This window comes from Pogona vitticeps, chromosome 1, assembly GCF_051106095.1.
Source record: "Pogona vitticeps strain Pit_001003342236 chromosome 1, PviZW2.1, whole genome shotgun sequence".
In the NCBI taxonomy this organism is placed as follows: Eukaryota; Metazoa; Chordata; class Lepidosauria; order Squamata; family Agamidae; genus Pogona; species Pogona vitticeps.
Window position 1 is genome coordinate 250,356,853 of NC_135783.1, and position 23,914 is coordinate 250,380,766.

The window sequence follows — 23,914 nt, forward strand, 5'->3', positions numbered from 1 at the left end:
TACTGGAATTTCCATTTAAATTGGTTTTGTTAAAGAGCTGTGACTCTTGTGCCAGCAGTGTTTGTCCTGGTAGACCAAAATGTTCTTACACTATTTTGAGTAGGGTGGATTAAAACTGATGATTTAAATTTGAAAGGAAAAATTTTAAATGTTGATTTTAAAAAAATCCGATTTATTTGAATGAAATGCTTTTGGAGGAAAAATCTATCTACATATAGTTTTTTGTTTAAGATACATTACAGCTCAAAGGTTTTTCAGCATAAAATAGAGCTTAGTTATGTAGCATGAGGCTGTGTAATAATGCAATAGTTACATTTTTGTAAATTTATTTAATTAATCCAAGTTCTCCAATCTGAGATAATATGCACTTTTTCACAGTAAAGATGGTATAAAATAAACAAAGTTCAGGAAAAGGCCTAAATTCTATTACAGTATTGTTCTGCAAATCTATGAACAAACAATGAACACTTTACAGCAGGACTGCGATATCCACAGGGGATTGGTTCCAAGCCTCGCTGCAGACATGGAAAAACATGAATGTAGCAAATACTGTACTGTACATTGCATGGTTTCTGTATCCCTCTAGTGGCCAGTTCTGGTAAATATATCTTGGAAATACAGTACTGTACATATACTGTAAATATGTACAGTATTTCGGTTGGGGGGTATTTAGTATTTTCAGGCAGTGGATAATGGAATCAGCAGATCCCATGGATAGAGGACTTTCTACTGTACCTTAAATGCTAGGTTTGAAGATTGTTTGGCAGATAAATAGTTAGCTTTTTAATAAGAGACCACTTAATAAACATTGATGTTTAAGCTAATACAAGAATGTGTATCCTATATAATGTCATTATTTTAGTTAAATAAGACAATTTAAGTAGTTCTCCAAATATGAGTGATTAACTTATTAAACTAAAATCAGTTCTGGTATAGCTTATAGCTGTTTTACTAATCTGACAGGTTATTTTTCTAAATGTGAAATTTTCATCTAGTTGCAAATATTAAAGATAACTACCAGCAAGAGTGAGTCTTTACATTTGAAAATCATGATTTAAATTGAGTCTTGCTGACTAGTGATTTAAATCATGCTTAATAATAATAATAATAATAATAATAATAATAAGAATAAGAAGAAGAAGAAGAAGAAGAAGAAGAAGAAGAAGAAGAAGAAGAAGAAGAAGAAGCCATATTTCTTCCAACAAGGGACCCAAAGCGGCTCATAACATTAAAACTCACATAATTTAAAAACACAGTAAGTTAAATATTAAAAGATGAATTAAACAATATACAATTTAAAATACAATTAAAGGAGTAAAACATAAAAAATATTAAAATTATCTACTAAAATGGGGTTCAGGGATTCAGTTATAGTTGTTAAAAGCCTGTCTGAAGAGATGGGTCTTTAGCTTTTTTCAGAAGGATAACAGGGAAGGGGCCACCCTGATCTCCCGAGGGAGAGTGTTCCATAACCTGGGAGCTGCTTGTGCTGGCAATGGGACCAAGAGGAGGGTCTCATTTGCTGATCTTAATTGCCAAGAAGGCATATATAGGGAGATACAGTCCTTCAGATAGCCTGGACCCAAGCTGTATAGGACTTTATAGGTAATGACCAGCACTTTGAATTGGTCCAGAAATGGACTGGTAGCCAGTACAGTTCTTGTAACAGGTGTGTTATATGCTCCCTGTAGCTGACCCCAGTCAGTAGTCTGGCTGCAGAGTTTTGCACCAGCTGAAGTTTCCGAACCGTCTTCAAAGGCAGCCCCACATAGAGTGTGGTACAGTAATCCAAACGGGATGCAACTAAAGCATATGTCACTGCAGCCAGATCTGACATCCCAAGGAATGGGCGCAGCTGGTGCACCAGCTTTAGCTGTGCAAATGCACTCCTGGCCACCACTGACACCTGGGCATCCAAGCTTAGGGATGAATCCAGGAGTACGCCCAAGCTGCGGACCTGAGTTTTCAGGAGCAGTGTAACCCCATCCAGCACAGGTAGTATCCCTATTCCCTCATCTGCTTTCCGACTAGCCAGGAGCACCTTTTTCTTTTCTGGATTATGTTTCAGTTTGTTTGCCCTCATCCAGGCCATTACTTATACCAAGCACTGGTTTAGAGTCCAGACAGCTTTCCTGGAATTAGGTGGAAAGGAGAGATAGAGTTGGGTGACATCTGCATACTAATGACACCGAACCCCAAAACTCTGGAAAACCTCTCCCAGTGGTTTTGTGTAGATGTTAAAAAGCATGGGTGAAAAAGCAGAACCCTGAGGAACGCCGCAAGCCAGTGGCCAGGGTGTTGAACAGGAGTCACCCAACACCACCTTTAGAGTTCTCCCCTCCAGAAAAGACTCGAGCCACTGTAAAACAGTGCCTCTGAGTCCCATCCCAGAGAGACGGCCTATGATACCATGGTCAATGATATCAAAAGCCACTGAGAGGTCCACAGGAACCAACAGGGACACACTCCCCCTGTCCAGTTCCTGGCATAGGTCATCCACCAAAGCGACCAAAGCTGTCTCTATCCCATAGCCAGGCCTGAAACCAGATTGAAATGGGTTTAGATAATCTGCTTCCTCCAGGAATCTCTAGAGCTGAGAAGCCACCACGTGCTCCAGTACCTTGCCCAGGAATGGGATGTTTGAGATTGGCTAGTAGTTATCCATTACACTGGGGTCCAGGGAGGGCTTCTTCAGTACCGGACTTATTACTGCCTCTTTTAAGCAAGCAGGGATCCTACCCTGCTGCAAGGAGGCATTTACCACTTCCCGTATTGAATCGGCCATTCGTCATCTGGCTGCTTTTATGAGCCAGGAAGGGCAAGGGTCCAGCACACATGTGGTGGCATCCACCTCTCCAAGAATCCTGTCCATATCATCAGGCTGCACCAACTGAAAAGTATCCATTAAAACAGGACAAGCCAGGTTGCCATGGAGGACATGAAGTCCTGAGCTGCTCTTAATAAGTTGGTCTCAGTGTGGACATTGAAGTCCCCCAGTACTATCAGCCTAGAGGACTCCAGCACCACCTCCGATACCAACTCGGTCAACTCAGGGAGACTGTTGAGCAGTGGGGTGGACGGTACACCAACAGAATCCCTATTCTATCATTGATGCCCTCTTTTAAGTATACACACTCGAACCCAGAAAACTGTGGGACAAGGCACCTGGTGAGGGGGATGGAATCATGATAGACTACTGCCACTCCACCTCCCCTCCCCCCAGGTCTGGTCTGTTGCTGCTGCACAGAGAACCCAGATGGGCAAAGCTGGGAGAGACTAACTCCACCTGTTTCATCCAGCCAGGGATGTAATACAGGCCAGGTCAGCACGCTCATCTAGGACCAGGTCCTGGATGGCTGATGTTTTCCTTTTTACTGACCTGGCATTCAGCAGCAGCATTTTTAACCAAGGGGACTATTGCCGCAGCTATCCCGGCTGTCTGAATTGGGAGACAATTTGGGGGTAACTAGGATCCTATTAGGGATGTGGTGGCGCTGCAGGCTAAACTGCAGAATCGTCTGTGCTGCAAGGTCAGAAGACTAGCAGTCGCAAGATGGAATCCACACAACGGAGTGAGCTTCCGTCGCTTCTCCCAGCTCCTGCCAACCTAGCAGTTCGAAAGCATGTAAAAATGTGAGTGATAAATAGGTACCACCTCGGTGGGAAGGTAACTGCGTTCCGTGTCTAGTCATGCTGGCCACATGACCACAGAAACTGTCTTTGCACAAACGCTGGCTCTATGGCTTGGAAACGGGGATGAGTACTGCGCCCTAAAGTCAGACACAACTGGACTAAATGTCAAGGGGATCCTGTTCCTCCTCCTCTTCTACAGTGATTCAATTGTCTCCTTAAAGACTTGATTTAAATCAAATTCACCCTGTTTGGAAGAATAATTAAACATTGTCTTATGACTGTTTTTTTTAAATACGAATGTCTGAAAAGGACTGCAAAATCAACTCATGTGTTATCTATAATCTGGTTTCTATCCTACTCAAGAGTTCAACAGTAACAGTTACAAATAAATGAATTTAGATAACACAGATACAGTGCAGTCCAAATTGAACGATGGGCTGTCTGTGTTGGATTTAGAATGGGCAGAAGCCTTTTATGTCAGTAGAGTTGCCCTTGTGTTGCCATAACCTGGCACAGTTGCTGTGGTAGCTGAGAGCAGCGAGCTAAAGAGCCAAAAAAGAGGCAGAGAAAGAGACAGTTGTGCAGGAGTTCTGTCAGATCCAAGCTCCACTCAGCCCAGACTTACAGCCACTGGGCTGGCTCTAAGTTAAACTGTGTGTGATCAGGGGGGTCCCAGGTAATTTCTAACCTTCTTAGCAGGAAGGATTTGGATGCCGTTCAGCCTGAGTGTCAACTCAGGCAGCTCTCAGCCATTTTAGCTAGTTAGAATTGCACCCTTGGGTTTTGTGGGCAGTAGGAGAGTAACCCGGGTTGAATTTTATTTAAATTAAATTAAACTTAAATTATCCCTTAACTTTTTGATTTAAGTTGGAGCCTAACATGATTCCAAGCTAAGTTGGAACTTGCCTCATCACAATGAAGAAAGAACAGAGATGCTGCAGCAGCTCTGACGACTGCAGGAGTCCTCCTGCTCCACACTGGTTCTGCACTCACCTCACACCACTGCCAAAGAAGGCAAAGTTTCAAAGGCAAAAGTTGCAGACAACTTGTTCTCATCTCCCAAAGGAGGAGGAAGTCAGATGTGCTCCAGCCCCCAGACTGATTTTGATAGTCAAGGAAATCTGAGTGAGTGAGACAGCTGATTCAAAACTTTCCACAGGATCAGGGTTGGGTCGATAGAATACTTTTTTATGAGCACAACCCATTTTGAGGTGATAAGATTTACAAGAGGTGTGTCTGAGCTGCTTATGGAGTCCTCCTTTGAATGCACATCAAGCACCAGCTATACCTTCCCATTTAATGATTTTCAACACCTCCCTACACAGCTAGTCTCTTTCTGCAACCAGCCCTCCCTTCCTGATCTTGGAGGCTTGATCCCACTGTCCATGTGAGTGGATGGGATTTGGATACATGCAGATATATCTTTAGTAATTTTTGTGCTCATATTTGGGTGACTGGGCAGAGAACATTGTCTCAGTTTTTCAATGTTCCTGTGTGGGGTTTAGTCATTAGAGCACATTTCCTCAGTACCTGGATTTAGCTGTGATGTAGCAGGTGAATTATTATGTTGTGGCAACTGAAATAATAACCGTAGTAACAACAACATCAGTAATATTAGAAAATAACACAAATGCCTCTGATCATTTGCAAAATAATATTTCATCATATATTATGGAAGATTTTCCAGACAGAGGCCAAAATGGCAAATTTTAAAAATTATGTTTCATGTTTGAAGACTGTAATAAGACAAATAACCCATGTTAAATAATCCTGAATAAGTGCATCTAGAGGTGTGTGTGTAGCTTAGAAAATGGTGAGATTTACTGCCATAATTGAAGTTGTAATCCCTGCTATTCCAAGTTATAAAAGACGTGCTTTTGGATGGATATGTCTTAATGTGGCATGGTAAAGGGATGGCAACCTGCCCCTTATTTAATTTGCACCACATCACTTCCATACATCACTACAGGAAAACCCATAGCTTTGACTATTCGGACATTTGTTGGCAAAGTGATGTCTCTGCTTTTTAAGATGCTGTCGAGGTTTGTCATCGCTTTCCTCTCAAGAAGCAGGCGTCTTTTAATTTTGTGGCTGCTGTCACCATCTGCAGTGATCATAGAGCCCAGGAAAATAAAATCTGTCACTGCCTTCATATCTTCCCCTTCTATTTGGCAGGAGGTGATAGGACCAGTGGCCATGATCTTAGTTTTTTAGATGTTGAGCTTCAGACCGTTTTTTGCACTCTCTTCTTTCACCCTCATTACAAGGTTCTTTAATTCCTCGTCACTTTCTGCTGTCAGAGTAGTAGCATCTGCATATCGGAGGTTGTTGATATTTCTTCTGGCAGTCTTAATTCCGGTTTGGGATTCCTCCAGTCCAGCATTTCGCATGATGTACAGTGGGGTCTTGACTTGAGAACTTAATCTGTATTGGAAGGCGGTTCTCAAGTCAAAAAGTTCTCAGTTCAAATCTGCATTTCCCATAGGAATGCATTTAAAACCATTTGATGGGTATCTGCTCTTTTCCGTCCATAGAAACTAATGGGAAGCTGCTATTCTGCCTTCAACCACTAGAGGGGGATATTTTGTTTCTTTTTTTCTTAGGTCAAGAAAGGTTCAGGGAAGGCAGGGAAAATACAGTCCAGGCAGTACAGTACCAGGCAGTCCGAAGACTGTCTCCCAATCCACTCTCTAAACGCTGGGAGGAGTGAGGAAGCAGACAGGCACCCTTTTCACTGGCCAACAGTTAACTGAAAGTTCCAATTTTGCACTTTCCCTGCCTACCACGTTTTTTTTTTCAGTTCTTAACTCAAATCTAAGTATGTAAGTCAAGTCAATATTTTCCTATGAGAGTGGTTCTTAAGTCAAAATGTTCTTAACTCAAGCCGTTCTTAAGTCAAGACCCCACTGTATCTATAGACAACAGACATCAAGAAGAGGTGACAAGAATACACAGAGGAATTATACCAGAAAGATTTGGATGTCCCTGAAAAACCAGATAGTGTGGTTGCTGACCTTGATCCAGACATCCTGGAGAGTGAAGTCAAGTAGGCCTTAGAAAGTTTGTCTAACAACAAAGCCAGTGGAGGTGATGGTATTCCAGTGGAACTATTTAAAAACTTAAAAGATGACGCTGTTAAGCTGTTACACTCAATATGCCAGCAAGTTTGGAAAACTCAACAATGGCCAGAGGACTGGAAAAGATCAGTCTACATTCCAATCCTAAAGAAAGGCAGTGCAAACAATGCTCCAACTACCGTATGATTGTACTCATTTCAAACGCTAGCAAGGTTATGCTCAAAATCATACAAGTAGGCTTCAGTAGTATGTGGACCGAGAACTCCCAGCAGTACAAGCTGGATTCCGAAGGGGCAAAGGAACTAGAGACCAAATTGCTAACATGCGCTGGATTATGGAGAAAGCCAGAGAGTTCCAGAAAAACATCTACTTCTGCTTCATTGACTATGCAAAAGCCTTTGTGTGGACCACAGCAAACTATGGCAAGTCCTTAAAGAAATGAGAGTGCCTGACCACCTTATCTGTCTCCTGAGAAACCTATACAGTGGGGTCTTGACTTAAGAACTACTTGAGTTAAGAACATTTTGACTTAAGAACCACTCTCATAGGAAAATATTGACTTGACTTAAGTACTTAGATTTGAGTTAAGAACTGAAAAAAAACCACGTGGGAGGCAGGGAAAGTGCAAAATGTGAACTTTCAGCTAACTGTTGGCCAGTGAAAAGGGTGCCTGTCTGCTTCCTCACTCCTCCCAGCGTTTAGAGAGTGGATTGGGAGTCTTCAGACTGCCTGGTACTGCCTGGACTGTATTTTCCCTGCCTTCCCTGAACTTTTCTTGACCTAAGAAAAAAAGAAACAAAATATCCCCCTCTAGTGGTCGAAGGCAGAATAGCAGCTTCCCATTAGTTTCTATGGACGGAAAAGAGCAGATACGGATCAAATGGTTTTCAATTCATTCCTATGGGAAATGCAGATTTGACCTGAGAACTTTTTGACTTGAGAACCGCCTTCCAATACGGATTAAGTTCTCAAGTCAAGACCCCACTGTATTTACTTTAGTCTTTGTCCTTTTCCTGAAGTTCATGCCTTGCTTTAGCATATAAGGTTGAAATAGAGCATTTTTTAAAAGATAAAAACTTCAAAAGTAGTATGTCATTTAATGTCTATGCACATAAAAACTACATGCTCTATTCAGGTTCTTGGGACTTCTCCAGATTTTTGAGAAAAGAATGTTCCAAAACTGAAAAGCAGGCATTGAGATTGTTTCTCCTGGTCCTTTGTTTCATTCTTAAGTCATATGAAGTAGCTATTACTCAGTGACCTGTAGAAAATGGGAAAGAATGTAATTTGGCTTCTTGCAGAGGAAATGGAACTAATTCTGCAATATTAAACCACAGGACACCTAAACTACAATCCCAAATGATGGCTGATGAGTAGCTTTCCTGAATATTTGACTGTAGAATGTATTATAGTAGTTTATTTAGTTTACATTTTATACCTAATGCATTTTTATGTAAACAGCTTTGAGGTAGGAAAGGTGGCATATAAATAATTAAATTTTGGTCTGCTATATGTGTTGAGCTACTTGTCAATAGCAGAGGTTAAGCATTTACCTAAAATAGATAGTTATAGTTTGATGCTGCAAAAGTAGTTAATTGTGGTTATAGCAAGTATTTTTGAACAGTAATGCTATACTTCCCTTTTTCTCAAAAGTGGTTGATATATTTGTCTTTGTTTTTTAAAAACATCTGCTTGCTTATAGCAATAAGCATACTCTCTTTCACAATACCGTATTACAGATTCAGTACCCAGAAGAGAGCACGAAATAGCAGTGTGAAGTACAGCATGAAGCCAGCATGTGATAGTTCCACTTCACTTATTTAAGTGAGCCACACCTTGTAACTGTGAACATAACTGAAAATTCACAGTTTCACTAAAGAATCAGTAAAATCACACAGCAATGTGATATAATCGTGATTTTGTAATTTGAAATGGAATTAATTATAAATAACTTGCTTTGTAAGTACGTAGTTACTTTTATTATCTGAAATACTACTGAAAATAATTGAATGTGTTGACCAGTTTCTTTCTTGCAACAGGGAAGCGCACACTTTGACAGTCCTATTCATCCTTACCTGTACCCTGGGATATGTGACCCTTCTGGAGGAAACCCCACAGGATACAGCCTACAACACAAAAAGGTATTGGTTTCCAAAAAGTATTGAGATAAATTGACAACTTATTGAGTAACTAATATTTTCCCCCTCACAGTTCTATCCAGATTTGGTTTGGGCATTGGAATAATCTAGTGGCTGAAATCCTGTTGCACATCTATGAGAAAGGCATAGCTTTTAACAGCAAATTGCCATTAATTAAGAAATCTCTGTAGGCATTGTCTGTTGCATGTATGACTTGTCATACAACAGACAACGAATGAATAAAACCAAATCAATATAAAATAGATACATATAATTATAGTTTCTTAAAGTCAGTCAGGGTAATAAAATTCCATTAAAATATGATAAAACAACCCATTTTTCCAGTTAATAACATCATATATCCTCAATATAAGTAAAACCTCTACCAGTGTTATATTAAAAACATGATAGTATCCATCTAAAATCACCTATCCAAACATTTTATTATGAATAACCATTGCTGCAGCACAGAATTTGGCCACTTGTCTTATAATATAAGGGGTATTGTCAGAGAGTACCAACTGGACATAATCCTCCTGTGATCTCCTGGGAGATTTACAGATAATAGGTGGTAAAAGCTCCATACGAAGATCCCGATAGCAATTATAGAAAAGGAGAACATGACCAACTGATTCAACTTTGTCACTATGACAAGGGCAGAGACAATCTGATATAGGCAATCCTCGAAATCTTCCCTCCAGAAGCTTAGAAGGAAATACATTGAGCCTAGCTAGTGTAAAAGCCCTTATGGCTTTAGATGACATAGCGCTGGCTAAATATGACTAGGTGTTAAAAACAGATTTCGTAATAAAGTTATATTTCCCTATCATGGTCCTATAGTTTATTGTCCCATACCCTTAACTTCATCGCTTTGATGGCATCTGTGAGACCCATTGCTATAAGTATACTGGGGGAAAGGCCATTTTTTGATATCTCTTCAGTTATATGCTTCTTCCACTCTGACTGAAAGGAATCTAGTAGGATCAGTGGGGCCAAGCCTTCTAATGAAAAAATCAGTTTAAGCCAGTATTTCACCATAATGACTTTAGCCCGTGCTTTAATGGATATTAACCCAACCTCTAAGCAAAGAGCCAAGTTGGAAGTACAAGGTGGAACTCCAAGAATGGCTCTTGCAAATTTGGTCTGAACAATCTCCAGAAGTTGTAGATTAGCGTAAGCGAATAGTTGACAGCCATAAAGCATTTGTGAAATAATCCTGGCTTTAAAAACCTGTATTGCCGATGGTACATGTTTACCCCCATCAGTATGGAAAAATCTTGTTAGTGCCCCAGTATTTTTCTGGACACTCATTGCTGTGTGGTTTACATGAGTAAGCTAGGATCTTGAAGAATGAAAAACTATGCCAAGGTATTTGTAGCATGCTACTTGCTCTACAGGGTGTCAATTTAGAGACCATTTATGCTTTAGTCTCCTACTCATAACCATAATCTTGGTTTTAGCATAGTTAATTATTAGTTGTTCTTTATTACAGTAGGAGGAGAAGGATCTCAGAAGTCTTCTAAATCCTACGCATGTTGTTGACAGTAAAATGGCATCATCAGCATAGAGTAAGATTGAAATTGGGTGAGAGGCAAGTTTGGGTTGATGAAAATTGAGGTTACTTAAATTTCCAACTAAGCCATTGATATAGAAATTGAACAAGGTGGGGGCTAGTATGCATCCTTGTCTCACTCCATAAGTACAGGGACTTGGTTGGATAAGATCCCTGCAGAGTTAAAGAACCTGCAAATGCGTATTTTCATGAAGTCGCTACGTCAATAGGAGAAGCCGTTTATCGATACTTGTGGACTCAAATTTAGACCACAGGCATTCCCTTGGTATGAGGTCAAAAACAGATTTAAAATCTATGAAGGCTGCCTATAGAGCACCACCTTTAGGGGCAGAGTATTTAGATGCCAGGTGGTGTAAGATAAGACCCTGGTCTATGGTGGATTATCCCAGCCTAAATCCGGCTTGTTCCTCTGCAAGTATATTCTCCTCAAGTAGCCAGTCTTGTAATTTGCCCAATAAATGCCTTGCATATAGTTTACTAATAGCATTTAATAGACTTATTGGTTGATAGTTAGCAGGATCCCCTCTATTTCCTCTTTTGTAAATTGGGACTACAATGGCTAGGCCCCAGTCCTCAGGAAAACATGCTGTTTTATCAATCCAGGTGAATAAAGAGGTTAGTACGGGAGCCCACCAGTCAGAATTGGACATTATAAAGTCAGGTGGTATATAATCAGTTCCGGGAGCCTTGCCTGATTTAAGTTGCTTGGAGCGACTGGGGGCCATTGAGGCATATGATCAAGATCATTCTGAGAAGTTAAAGTACTAGCTGAGTGGTCTGTGTAAATACTTCAAAAATGTTCCTCCCATATACTAGGCAATATAGAGGAATCTTGTTTGGGAGTATAAGTTAGTGTTCCATTTGTTACTGTCTCCCAGAATGAGGCCGAGTCCTTCAGACTGGAAGCAGTTATCAAACATTGCCAGATTTCCCTCTGCGCTTGAAACTTTTTACTTTTAACCGGAGCCTTATACTTCTTCTTAAGCGTAAACCAATCTGTTGGAATTCTAGCCAGGTTCTGTTCTCTGTAGGCCCTCTTGTAGCCCCTATCTCATATCTATGAGAAAGGCATAGCTTTTAACAGCAAATTGCCATAAATTAAGAAGTCTCTTTAGGCATTGTCTGTTTCATGTATGACTTGTCGTACAACAGATAATGCTTACAGATATTTCTTAACTTACAGCAATTCACCATTAAAAGTCAATGCCTTTTGTGTAACTACACAATAGGATTTCAGCCATTGTGTGCATAGTGATGGTTAGCCAGTTTTATTATACATGTTGCTACAATATAGCCAAACATTATTTAAGTTTTCCATATTGGGCAACTCTGCATATTGTTGTATTGAAAGTTTAGCCTTTGAAGTTGCATTAGGAAAATACAACATTCTGTTTGATATGATAATTGAACTTCTTGACTTAAGTTGTCATAAGATTTAAAAGATTACTTAATAATCCCAAAGGTTAATCAGAGATAGAGAGATATTATTGGAACAATTATATCTGTACCAAAAGGAAGTCAAATTGAAGTTGTAATCCTTTATATGCTTCATAAGACCTATTGAGCTTAATTGGACTTAGTTCTGAAAACATATATGTAGGATTACACTGTGGATAAACCTTTTATCTTTTCTTGTGTAAGCATGTATATATAGAAGCAGTGTGGTTGTGTTGGAGGAGAGCTTTATGGATACCATGGACTGTTAGAACAGTTAAATAGATTTTTGATCAAATCATGCCTGAACTCTTGATAGAAAGAGAAACGATTAAACTGAAGCTATCTTATTTTGGACATATTGTAAGACAAAATGTACTAAAAAGATAGTGAATGCTAGGAAAACTTGTAGGAAGTAGAAAGTGAAGAAAATCTAAAATTAGATGGGCCGAGGTAATAAAGGGGTCTTTATTTGCAACACTTGAGTGGAGCTGTTTATGATAAGACCTCTTGGAGTTTTTTAATTAATAGGATTTGCATACATTGGAGATTACTTGAAAGCACGTAAACATGTAACAGCAACTTACAATAGTAGAGAAAATTTGGTGTTAAACCAGTTTTTTTTAAAATGTAGAATTTATAGAATCAAAATTAAATAGACTGTATGCTGTTTTGAATTAAATATGTTATTTTTAACTGTAGAAACTATACTGGCCATGTCTCCTTGTAACCAAATCATATATTGTAACTGCTTCATGACAGTCTTTATATGGACAAAGCTGCTAAATATATGTGAAAACACTGAAGTAAATGCTTGCTAAAACATGTAAAATAGAAAGAGATTACAGTGGTGCCTTGACTTATGAATTTCCTGACTTATGACCATTTCGAGTTACAACCAGTTCCGGCCGCAAAATTTTGATTCAACTTGCAGCTGGAGCTTCCAGTTACGAACAGAAAAAGGCAGGGAAAAAGGGTGGGAAATTCAAATTGCTAACTTCTGGTAGGCGAAGAGGCTGCTTCTTTGTAGCTCTTTCACTCCAGCAGTTAGAGAGTGTGCAATTGGATGAGGCTTCAGACTGCCTGGTAAGGTAAGGTGCTGCTTTCTGCTTTTAAAAAATGTTTTGGGTGGGTTTTGGGCTGGGGGATTATGTTTCTATGCTGTGATGGGTCTTGGGGGGTTTGTTTTTTGGGTTTTTCCCTAATTTCCGATGGGTCTTGGGGAGTTTGTTTATTTTTTTGGTGCTTTGCTTTTTCCTCATTTCCAATGTGTCGTGCATGCTTCGCTTCTTTTTGCTTTGCTTTTCCCCCATTTTTGATGTGTATTGCATGCTTTGCTTGCTTCCCCCCCCTCGGCCGGAAGGGATTAATCATGTTTCTGATGGGTCTTACAGTGATTTTTTTTTTGGTGATTTTTTTTCCTTTGGCCAGAATGGACTAATTGCATTTCAGTGCATTTCAGTGGAAAATGGTGCTTCGACTTACGGCCATTTAGAGCTATGCCCATCTTCTGGAACAGATTAAGTTCGTAAGTCAAGGCACCACTGTATGTTGTAGTGGGATATAGAAAGAGAAGAGTCTAGTGAGCTTATCAGCCAAATCACAACAGGCTGCCCTTGCTATCATTCCACTTTTCTTTCCGTATGACCTCAAATATTACCTTGTCCAACACACTTTCAGGCTCACTCGTGTTAATGTAAGATCACAGGTATATAATAAGACCAATATACTGTGGCCAATCTGAATTGTGAGAGAGTTTGATTCAGGATTTAAAAGAGTACAAATGGAACTATAGTGGAACACTTAGTAGATGTTTGAGCTGTTGAATGATTATATTATGTGAATTGCTTTAATAATTTGTTTGTCTAAAAGCAGTATAAATACGCCAAATAATTTAGTTTTCTTCGTGGTCTCTGTGAGTCACTCATATAGTTTTCTTCTGTGCCTGCAGAGAACCTAGGAATATTCCAGAGCTCCAAAAGTTCTGTTAGAGCAATGCGTGCACTGCCCATCTTGTTGAACTTCTCAGTTCTGTTTAGCCATCTCTTTTGACACTCTAGACTAGAGCCTCTTTGTTTTTCATTTCACCTTGTTCCAAGTTTGTTTTTCATTTTGCCTTGTTCCAAGTTTGTTTTTTGCATTCTGTTCCAAGGTCATCATCTTCTAGTTCTTCATCACTTGTCCATGAGTGATGCCCTAATTTTTTTCGTACATCAGCCTTCATTTCTTCACTATTCCATTTCCCACAATTTTATGGTCTCATTTAAGAGGTATACCACTTGAACAAATAAGGTTTCCTTATTGGACAGGCATTCTGGGTGCTTTTATTGTCTTGATGGAAGAACACCAGCTGCAAATCTGCTAGACTTGCACAAATCTCACCAAGGTAGCCCTTAAACATCAGCAGCAAAGACTCTGATTCTTCCTCTGAGAGTGCTCGCTTTGCGCAGTTGATAACATCTCTACAAACACCCTGACCACCAGATCTATCTCTAAGGAGACACCTGTTCCTAAAAACAAGTCTGTAGAGTCCTCTCAGAGGCAGCTACCACAGTCTCTTCCTGATGATATTTTTCTACAACCCCTAGAGATCTCCAGGCTTCATCTAGTAATCTTGGTATGCTATCAGCTTCCCTTTCAGCACTGAAGCCAATAAATTCAACATTGAAATACGCTTCAGGGCCAGTGTGTAAGCCGTGAATTTCTAAGACTACTAAAAAGAAAAAAAAAGTCCATTCTTCTGAAGTGGCCAAGCCTACAAAAGTCAAACATGGATCTAAGAAAAATTGGTCTTCTGATCCACCTAGTTTACCCTCTCCAGTTCTGAGGAGGTGATTGCTGCTGACCTGATCTGTCTTTGGTTGGCCGCAGAGAATCAAGCACTAGCCTCTTGCGCTCGAGCTTCTATCTCCTCCCCTTCATTCAATCCATATCTGAATGGAGCCATCTAACTTGGAGGTGTTTGGCGATCTGCCTTCTATCCACAGCAGCTTGGAGCAGAGTGAATGAGTAGCTCAACTGCCACAGGTTGTTGGGCACACAGAACTATATAAAGCTGCCCTAACCCTCAACACTCCTCCTTGGATTCTTCATCTATGATGTGAGAAGTTTTACTTCCTCTGCGAAAAAGGGCTGCCAGGCCACACAATACTAGTGACTCTTTGCATCATGAAGAGGCCTTTTACCCTCATTTCTATGGCACAATGCCACATGGCTCAATGTTGCCTTTTATCTATAGACAGGACTGGTGCTATCTGTCTCTGCCCCTGTACCTGATTATGAACAGGAAAAGCCTTTGCTCCACCCCACCCCATGCAGCATGCATGTCCATATTCTCGCCTTTTTACTGCCATCATTTTGAGGCATTGCAAGGTTCTATTTCATACTCCTCAAAATCTAAGCGTACTTGCCTGGTATTCCTTAATCACGGTTGCCAAAGCTCTCTTGATCCCACCATCTTGATGCCGATGTTTCTCAGACCTCCTCTGCTTCTCCATTTCCAGCATCATGTGCTTTGTGGCATCGTTGGCATGATTCTAACAAAGAATCTTGCTTAGACTTTGCCAATGTCACTCTACTCTCAGTGCCGAACCAACCCACTAATTCAGAGGGTTCTATGTCCTCTGTTTCAGATTCTCTTCAACCAGTACTGCTCTCCAAGTAGTCCCACAAGTGCACATGCAACACATGGGAGGGAAGACACTGGTCCCAATACTGCTCCTACCAACAATTAAACACCACCGCTTGGAACCAACAGTGAAGCCACCAAACCAACATCAGATCACCATTCATCCCACAGTGCCCTCAGGCACCAGACTGTTAAGGCTTGGATCTGATTGCTTTTTGAGCCTGACAAGGCATGCTTCCCACTAAATCTTCATTGAAATCGACTTATTTGAGGCAGCAACCTCTTTCCATTGGGTAAGTAAGCTTGCCAGTCCCCATATGTGTGATTCAAAGAGACCACGGAGGATGACAGGTTACTTACTAGTAACTGTGGTTCTTTGAGCAGTCATCTGCAAATTCACACACTTATCCCATCTTCCTCCATCCCTCATTTCTGTCTGGCAGCAGGAGACTTAGGAAACTGAGGAATCCAGAGCATGCATACTGTATGCATCACTGTAATCACTGTAAAAGATCTTTTCAGGCCCGGGAATGTTCTGAGAACTTCTGTGTAGGTGAAGAACAAACCTGTGTGTGTGAATTCACAGATGATGACTCAAAGAATCAGTTACCGATAAATAACCTGTCCTTTTTAAGCAAGTGTATTATGTAAGGTAGGCTTCAACAATATGTGGACCGAGAACTCCCAGAAGTACAAGCTGGATTCCAAATGGGCAGAGGAACTAGAGACCAAATTGCTAACATGCGCTGGATTAAGGAGAAAGCCAGAGAGTTCCAGAGAAACATCTACTACTGTTTCATTGACTATGCAAAAGCCTTTGACTGTGTGGACCACAGCAAACTATGGCAAGTCCTTAAAGAAATGAGAGTGCCTGACCACCTTATCTGTCTCCCGAGAAACCTATATGTGGGACAGGAAACAACAGTTAGAACTGGATATGGAACAACTGATTGGTTCAAAATTGGGAAAGGAGTACAACAAGGCTGTAGATTGTCCCCCTGCTTATTCAACTTACATGCAGAATACATCATGCAAAAGGCTGGACTGGAGGAATCCCAAACCGGAATTAAAATTGCCAGAAGAAATATCAACAACCTCCGATATGCAGATGATACCACTCTGATGGCAGAAAGTGACGAGGAATTAAGGACCCTTGTAATGAGGATGAAAGAGGAGAGTGCAAAAAAAAAAGTCTGAAGCTCAACATCTAAAAAACTAAGATCATGGCCACTGGTCCCATCACCTCCTGGGAAATAGAAGGGGAGAATATGAAGGCAGTGACATTTTTTACTTTCTTGGGCTCCATGATCACTGCAGATGGAGACAGCAGCCACAAAATTAAAAGACGCCTGCTTCTTGAGAGGAAAGCGATGACAAACCTTAACAGCATCTTAAAAAGCAGAGACATCACTTTGCCAACAAAAGTCCGCTTAGTCAAAGCTATGGTTTTTCCTGTAGTGATGTACGGAAGTGAGAGCTGGACCATAAAGAAATCTGACCGCCGAAGAATTGATGCTTTTGAATTGTGGTGCTGGAGGAGGCTCCTGGACTGCAAGGAGAACAAACCTATCAATTCTAAAGGAAATCAACCCTGAGTGCTCACTGGAAGGACAGATCCTGAAGCTCAGGCTCCAATACTTTGGCCATCTCATGAGAAGAGAAGACTCCTTGGAAAAGACCTTGATGTTAGGAAAGTGTGAAGGCAGGAGAAGGGGATGACAGAGGATGAGATGGTTGGATAGTGCCATCGAAGCGACCAACATGAATTTGACCCAACTCCGGGAGGCAGTGAAAAATAGGAGGGCCTGGCGTGCTTTGGTTCATGGGGTCACGAAGAGTTGATCAATGTGACAAACCCAGACCTACTGGGATCTGCCACACGTTAACTAAGCTGCCACCAACCATTCCCTATAAGAAGTCACACAGACCAGGGATGGATTTTTAAACAAATAAATAAATAAAACAAATAAAAGAACAAGGTTTATTTAAATACAACACACAGGGAAAATAAAATAATCAGGTGAATAAGATAAAGTAACGTGGCTTAGTTTCACTCATACATACACACAGTTTGGTTCACACAGAACCCTTAACTTGAAGCACAGACCCTGAACCTATCAGTTCTGGCCAACCAACAGACACCTGAACCTATCAGGCTGGTACTCTGACACACAGTAGTACCCTGTCTGACACACAGACTCCCACACCAGCTTCTTCTTCCCAGCTGCTGCTTCTTCACATCCCAGCGTCTCCCCTCACCACACAGGCTTCACATTTATATACAGTACAGCCCCTCCTCCTGATGTCCCGCCTTCCACTCTCCATAGGATGGAACTTTTCCCTCCAAACCCATGACAGACAGGTAACATCAGTGCTGTATGTAACACCTCCCCTCTTTATAAGTTGTTTTGTAGGGGGAAAGCTAAGGTGCTTTTTCCCAAAAAACAACCTGGATAAAATACACAAAACAGTTATACATACCATATCATACTTACTTATACTTACATTCTAAGTTAACCATATCAATTAGGCATTTAAACATTTACCATATACAGTACATCAATTTACCTTTATTCATACAAACCAAGTTCAAAAAACAGGTACATTTAACCTTTTGTCATCAATATATACACATAGTCCATGTTCTTTCGCCGTCTTCATTCTTCAGGTCTTCTTGACAAGGCGTCAGCAACACAGTTCACTGACCCTCTGACCACCTTCACTTCAAAGTCATAGTCCTGTAGGCTTAAAGCCCACCTCATAAGTTTGCTATTGTGGGTTTTCATTGTCTTTAACCATTGCAGTGGTGAATGGTCAGTGCACAGAACAAAATGTCTTCCCCAGATGTAAGGCTTGGCCTTCTGGATCGCGTAGACTATGGCCAAACACTCCTTCTCCACGGTTGCCAAATGTCTCTCACCTTTTTGAAGTTTCCTACTCAGGTAGGACACTGGATGCTGGTCACCATTCTCATCCTCCTGGCACAGAACTGCTCCTACCCCGCTGTTAGACGCATCGGTGTAGATGATGAACTCCCGGTCGAAGTCTGGAGCCCGCAGCACTGGATAGTTGATGAGCGCCTGCTTCAACCTCTGGAACGCCTCCTCACAGTCGCTGGTCCACGGGATGCGGTCATCAGCCTTCTTCCTCGTCAGATCGGTCAGCGGAGCCGCAATCTCGCTAAACCTCGGGATGAACTTTCTGTAGTAGCCCACCAACCCAAGAAATGATTTGACTTTTTTCTTGGTGTTGGGTCTGGGCCAATCACGAACAGCTTCTATTTTGGCCTCCAGGGGTTTTATCACTCCTCCCCCTACCATGTGACCCAAGTATTTTATTTCTGGGCTACCCAGCTGACACTTGCTCGCCTTTACTGTTAGCCCTGCTGCACTTAACCTCTGCAGCACTAACTCCAGGTGTATCAGGTGATCTTCCCAGGTATTACTGAAGATCCCTATGTCGTCAATGTAGGCCACTGTAAAGTCACTGAGCCCTGCCAAGGTCTGGTCCATCAGCCTTTGGAATGTGGCTGGTGCATTTCTGAGACCAAAGCTCAGGACTCGAAACTCATAGAGACCAAAAGGGCTGCAAAAGGCAGTCTTTTCTTGATCCCTGGGATCAATTCTTAATTGCCAATATCCCTTTACCAGGTCCAATGATGAGATGAACCGACAACCCCCTATGGTTTCAATCAGGTTGTCTAGCCTGGGCATTGGGTAGGCATCAGGAGTGGTTACACGGTTTAATTTCCTGTAATCGACACAAAACCTAATGCTCCCATCAGGCTTGTCCACAAGGACTATCGGAGAGGACCAAGGACTAGAAGAGGGGACGATTATGTTCTCCCTAAGCATCTCGTCCAGCTCCTTCCGCACCTTGTCCCTATAGGGTCCCGTTACTCGGTATGGGGATACTGCCTGTATGTAACAGACACGACTAGACAATGATGAGAGAGATATTATGTAAGAACTCAAAGTACCTGACAGTGCAGTTTTATCTTTGTTATTCCACTGGCGTAGCCTGCTTGTAGAACTATTGTTAAGTATTTTGGTTTAGCTTAATTTGGGAGGCAAAGGGAGTGTTGCATCCGTATTTCAAATTATGACAAAAACTTTGGTGAGTCATTCCTGATTAAAGTGCCTAGTTTGCACCAGCCACCTTTAGCCATTATCATTCAGCTTATCTTAACAGTAATACATCATGTAAATTCCATTTCATTTCAAATCAGTAAACTGAGATGTGAACGAAATGTTTGCCCACTGATGCAATCTCTGTCTTCCTCTCTTTGTTACACGTACAATCATATCATAGTTCATCCAACCTGGGAAACTATGATTGTTCCTTTTTGGAACAGATTTGGGTGCGACACCGTAGTTCTTTTTCATAGTCTTGCATGATACACACACCTGAGTTAGCACACCATCAGAATGTTCTCGACTAGAGAAGTGATTGCCAACCTTGGGTCTCCAGATGTTCTTAGACTAAAACTCCCAGAAGCTGTCACCACTAGCTTTGTTGTCTAGGATATCTTGGAGTTGTAGTCCAAGAGCATCTGGGGACCCAAAGTTGGGAACACTGCTCTAGACTCTATGAAAGCCTGCATGCCCAGCACTTTCTCTTCCCTAGCCACCTGCACATGTCCCTCCTCCTTAGTTCATTTCTGACTGCTGTGATGCCAACATCATAAAGCCTAGAGTCTATCTAAATCTTTTATCGTCGTCCAGTTTTTATATTTCTTCTAGTTTTACTTACCTTTTTTCCCCTTTCCTCACTGTTGTTATTGCCTAAGGAGGGAAAAAATTGTCGTTTTAGAGCCCCTCCCCCTTTTCCTCCCCTTTGTTTTCCTTAGAGCTTTCCTGCCACTTTTCTTGTGGCCACGTCAACTTTGATCAAAAAGTGTTCCAAGTGTGGAGTAAAAATCCCTCAAGTTGACAGTCACTCTAAATGCCTCTATTGCCTTGGTGAGGGATGTTTAGTGAACAATTTTACTGTTTGTAAGAGGTTTACAGATCTTGTTTAAAGCTGTTTTTGTGAGAGAACTTGTTGACTGACTCACCCCACAAAAACTGTTTCAAATTTTAAGGCCATGTATACAAACCATGTCTCACTTCTAGTCACCATCCATGCTCAAGGAATACCTGTGATCACTTCAGCTACTGTTCTTTCAACTTTGATATCAGCACCATCAGCTTCAAATCTGATGGCTATGCACTTGAAATAAAGAAAGTTTGGGTCCTCTTAAATCTTCAGTGTCCTCAAAATCAAACGAATTGAATCTAATAAAAAAAGAGAAAACAATACAGAGAAGACTATGGTTGTTGTATGTAAGAAACTAAAGATAAGGTTCATGGGAAGCCACAAGTGCCATCAGTGATGGTCTGCCCCACCTCTGCTCAGGTTGTAGAGCATGCAGGGGCTTGGTCATGACAGAGTTCATATCTGTAAGGGATCCAAAGGAGATTCCCTTCCAATTGTAACACCATTGGCAGTTGAGGCTGTTCCACCACTTACAGAACCATTGGGGTCACCTCCCAGATTGTGGTTGAGTTCAAGCTCATCTGTACCTCATACACAACTTAAAGTGTCCTGGAGCTTCTGATTTGAGATTGGATTCAGACCTTTATTATGTCGAGTAAACAATTCAGGCCTCCCTTTTGTGGCAGGAGATTGATGCCAAAAACATACTTATGTTGTTATCAATTCTGTTCCAGAGCAAGATCAAAATCTGGATCTAGATCTCCAGCACGTTGTCATTATCAATCCTGTTCTCCATCCTGGAAGTCATTGTGTCATAAGGATCATTTTTTCCTACCACCCTAGTACTGTTTATCTCCATACTACTATGATTCTGTGACCTGGCTTTCTCCAGTGTCATTTAGATTTGATTTTCAGGGACTGTTGATGTCACATTCCTGTTCTCATCCCCCATTACATTCAACATCAAGAGAATCATTTGGCTCGGAATTGTAAGAGACACCAGAAAGACCAACTACAGAGATTTGGGGATGGTGCATCTCACCATCTCATCATCTACCCAGTAGCAATTCATGTCAGTAGAGATTCCAATCACATGACATCTCCTATGCAGAAAGATATTTCATTCATATGACTGAGAGATCTCACAAAGTCTTCTAGATGTTAATAGGGGTACTCCAAAAGTAGGTGTGTAGTTTTTTTGTGTTTTTTTGTGTGTGTTTTTTTGCAACAAGAGAAATTGGAAGTGCAAGATGTTTTGCTCTTGAGCAGGTAGACGCCTTTGCTCTTTAGGAGAGGTGTTCGTGATACATTGGCATGGAGTCCTACTATCCATGTTCCCACTAATGCCATCGATACATTGGAGATTAGTATATATATGGCAAGATAAGTCCAATGACATATTTTAGCAACTTTTATTTGCCTCTGTTTGATGTTATTTCCAGACATTATGTTTCTTCTTAAGGTAGTAACTTGGTTCTGTACCTCACAACCAATAATGGTACCATCTTTTTACCAAGACCCAAAGTCACCATTGGAATGTTCATTGCATAGCCTAGATGTTGCCGTTGTTTCAACTTATATACCGTCCTGTAGTACTAAAGTACTATAGTACTCTGGGTGGTTTACAACATAAACTGTTAAGAAGCATTGGCATTTTATTTATTTATTTATTTATTTATTTATTTATTTATTTATTTATTTATTTATTTATTTATTTATTTATTTATTTATTTATTTATTTATTTATTTATTTATTTATTTATTTATTTATTTATTTATTTATTTATTTAACTTATATGCCGACCACACTACCTGAAGGTCTCTGGGCGGCTTACAGCACTTAAAATACAATAAAAAGGCAAAATAAAAGGGCAAAATAATTAAAATGCAATTAAAATATATATTTTAGGACAAAAGAATTCAGGAAGACTAATCACTTCTTTGTCTGCTATTAAGGACCTTGTAAAGGTCTTCCTGTCTTATCTCAGAGATTAGCTAAGTGGGTGGATAATTTGATTCGATTGGCTTATGACGTTGCTAAAGTTCCATTACCTGGCAAACCTAAGAGTTACTGTACAAGGGCAAAAGCAGTATCCTTTTTCTTTTTGAAAGGTATAACACTGCATGGTATCTGTAAAGCAGCTACCTGGTCTCAGCCCATGACATTTGTTAAATACTATAGGCTGGACCTTCATGTCTAGAGAGATGCTTCCTTTGGCAGAGCAGTTTTGTCTTCTGTGATATTGTGATTCCCAGCCTATAGTATAGGTGCTTGCTAGTTATTCAGATTTGTGAATCACAGAAGACCATGAAAGGGGGCGGACAGGTTACTCACATGTAACTGTATTTCCTCAAGTGATCATTCTGTGCATTCAAACAAACCTCCCACCTGCCCACTAGTCAGACTTTTTCTTGGTGGCTGGGAAGTTGGTGAGGAGATAAGGGCAGGCATAGTAGACTAGGAAGGAGGAGAAAGAACTGGGCGTGCAGGCTCTAGGACATTCTGATGGCAGGTACCCTAACCCTTTGAGGTTGGTATTATATGCTGAAGCTGATAACTATAGTCTTGCATTATAAATTGAAGCTGCCTGGTCTAAATGCTAGTGCTGCAAAAGGATCCTGTAGTTGGACAGTAAAGCTGTTCATATGTCAGCTTGATAGCATGCTGTCCATGCTGTGTTACCTTGTGAAATGTGTATACTGGGTACTCTCAAATAAACATAATATAGAACTAGCAAGATTGTTGAACATGTATACAGTGGTACCTTGCTTGACGAGGATAATCCGTTCCAGCAAAATCGCTGTAGAATGAAATTGTCGTAAAGTGAAAGTAAAAAACCCATTGAAATGCATTGAAAACAGTTTCATTGCGTTCCAGTGGGCGAAATACCTCAGGGTCCAGCGAAGATCCTCCATAGGGTGGCCATTTTCCGGTGCCTGTATAGTGAGGAATCCGTCCTAAAACACAGCGGAGAGCCATTTTGAACAGCGGGGAGCCATTTTGAAAACCCGACAATCAGCTGTTTTGATTGTCGTTAAGCGAAAAATCGGTTCCCGAAGCAGGGAACCGATCGGCGTTAAACGAAAAAACCCCATACAAACATTGTTTTGTGATCGCTATAGCGATTGCAAAATACTCAGCGTTAAGCGATTTCCTTGTCAAACGAGGTAATCGTCAAGCAGGGCACTACTATATACTGTACGTATACACATACGTGTGTGTGTGTGTGTGTGTGTGTGTGTGTGTGTGTGTGTGTGTGTGTGTGTGTGTAAAATATGTATGTTCACGTAATATGTTGAGCACCAAACATGAGGTTAGGCACTCATATTCTCTTAGAATCCTCTACCTTTGTATATATTTGGCTACAATTTGCAACAGGTTTTCTTGTAAAGAATTTAAAAACTACCAGAAGCAAAGATATCAACTTGTTTTGATAGGCTTATGTAAGACTGG

The 23,914-nt window shown here is 40.8% G+C and overlaps 1 protein-coding gene across 2 annotated transcripts in view; it reads left to right on the forward strand.

Annotated features, from left to right (window-relative positions):
- The window catches only part of PTDSS2 (phosphatidylserine synthase 2), a 66,713-nt gene that overhangs the window by 3,848 nt on the left and 38,951 nt on the right, over positions 1–23,914 (forward strand). For both annotated transcript variants that reach the window (XM_020784087.3, XM_072985569.2), the window contains exon 2: positions 8,750–8,851. In XM_020784087.3, the coding sequence (XP_020639746.2) occupies positions 8,750–8,851 (102 nt within the window). The remainder of the gene's footprint in view (positions 1–8,749; positions 8,852–23,914) is intronic.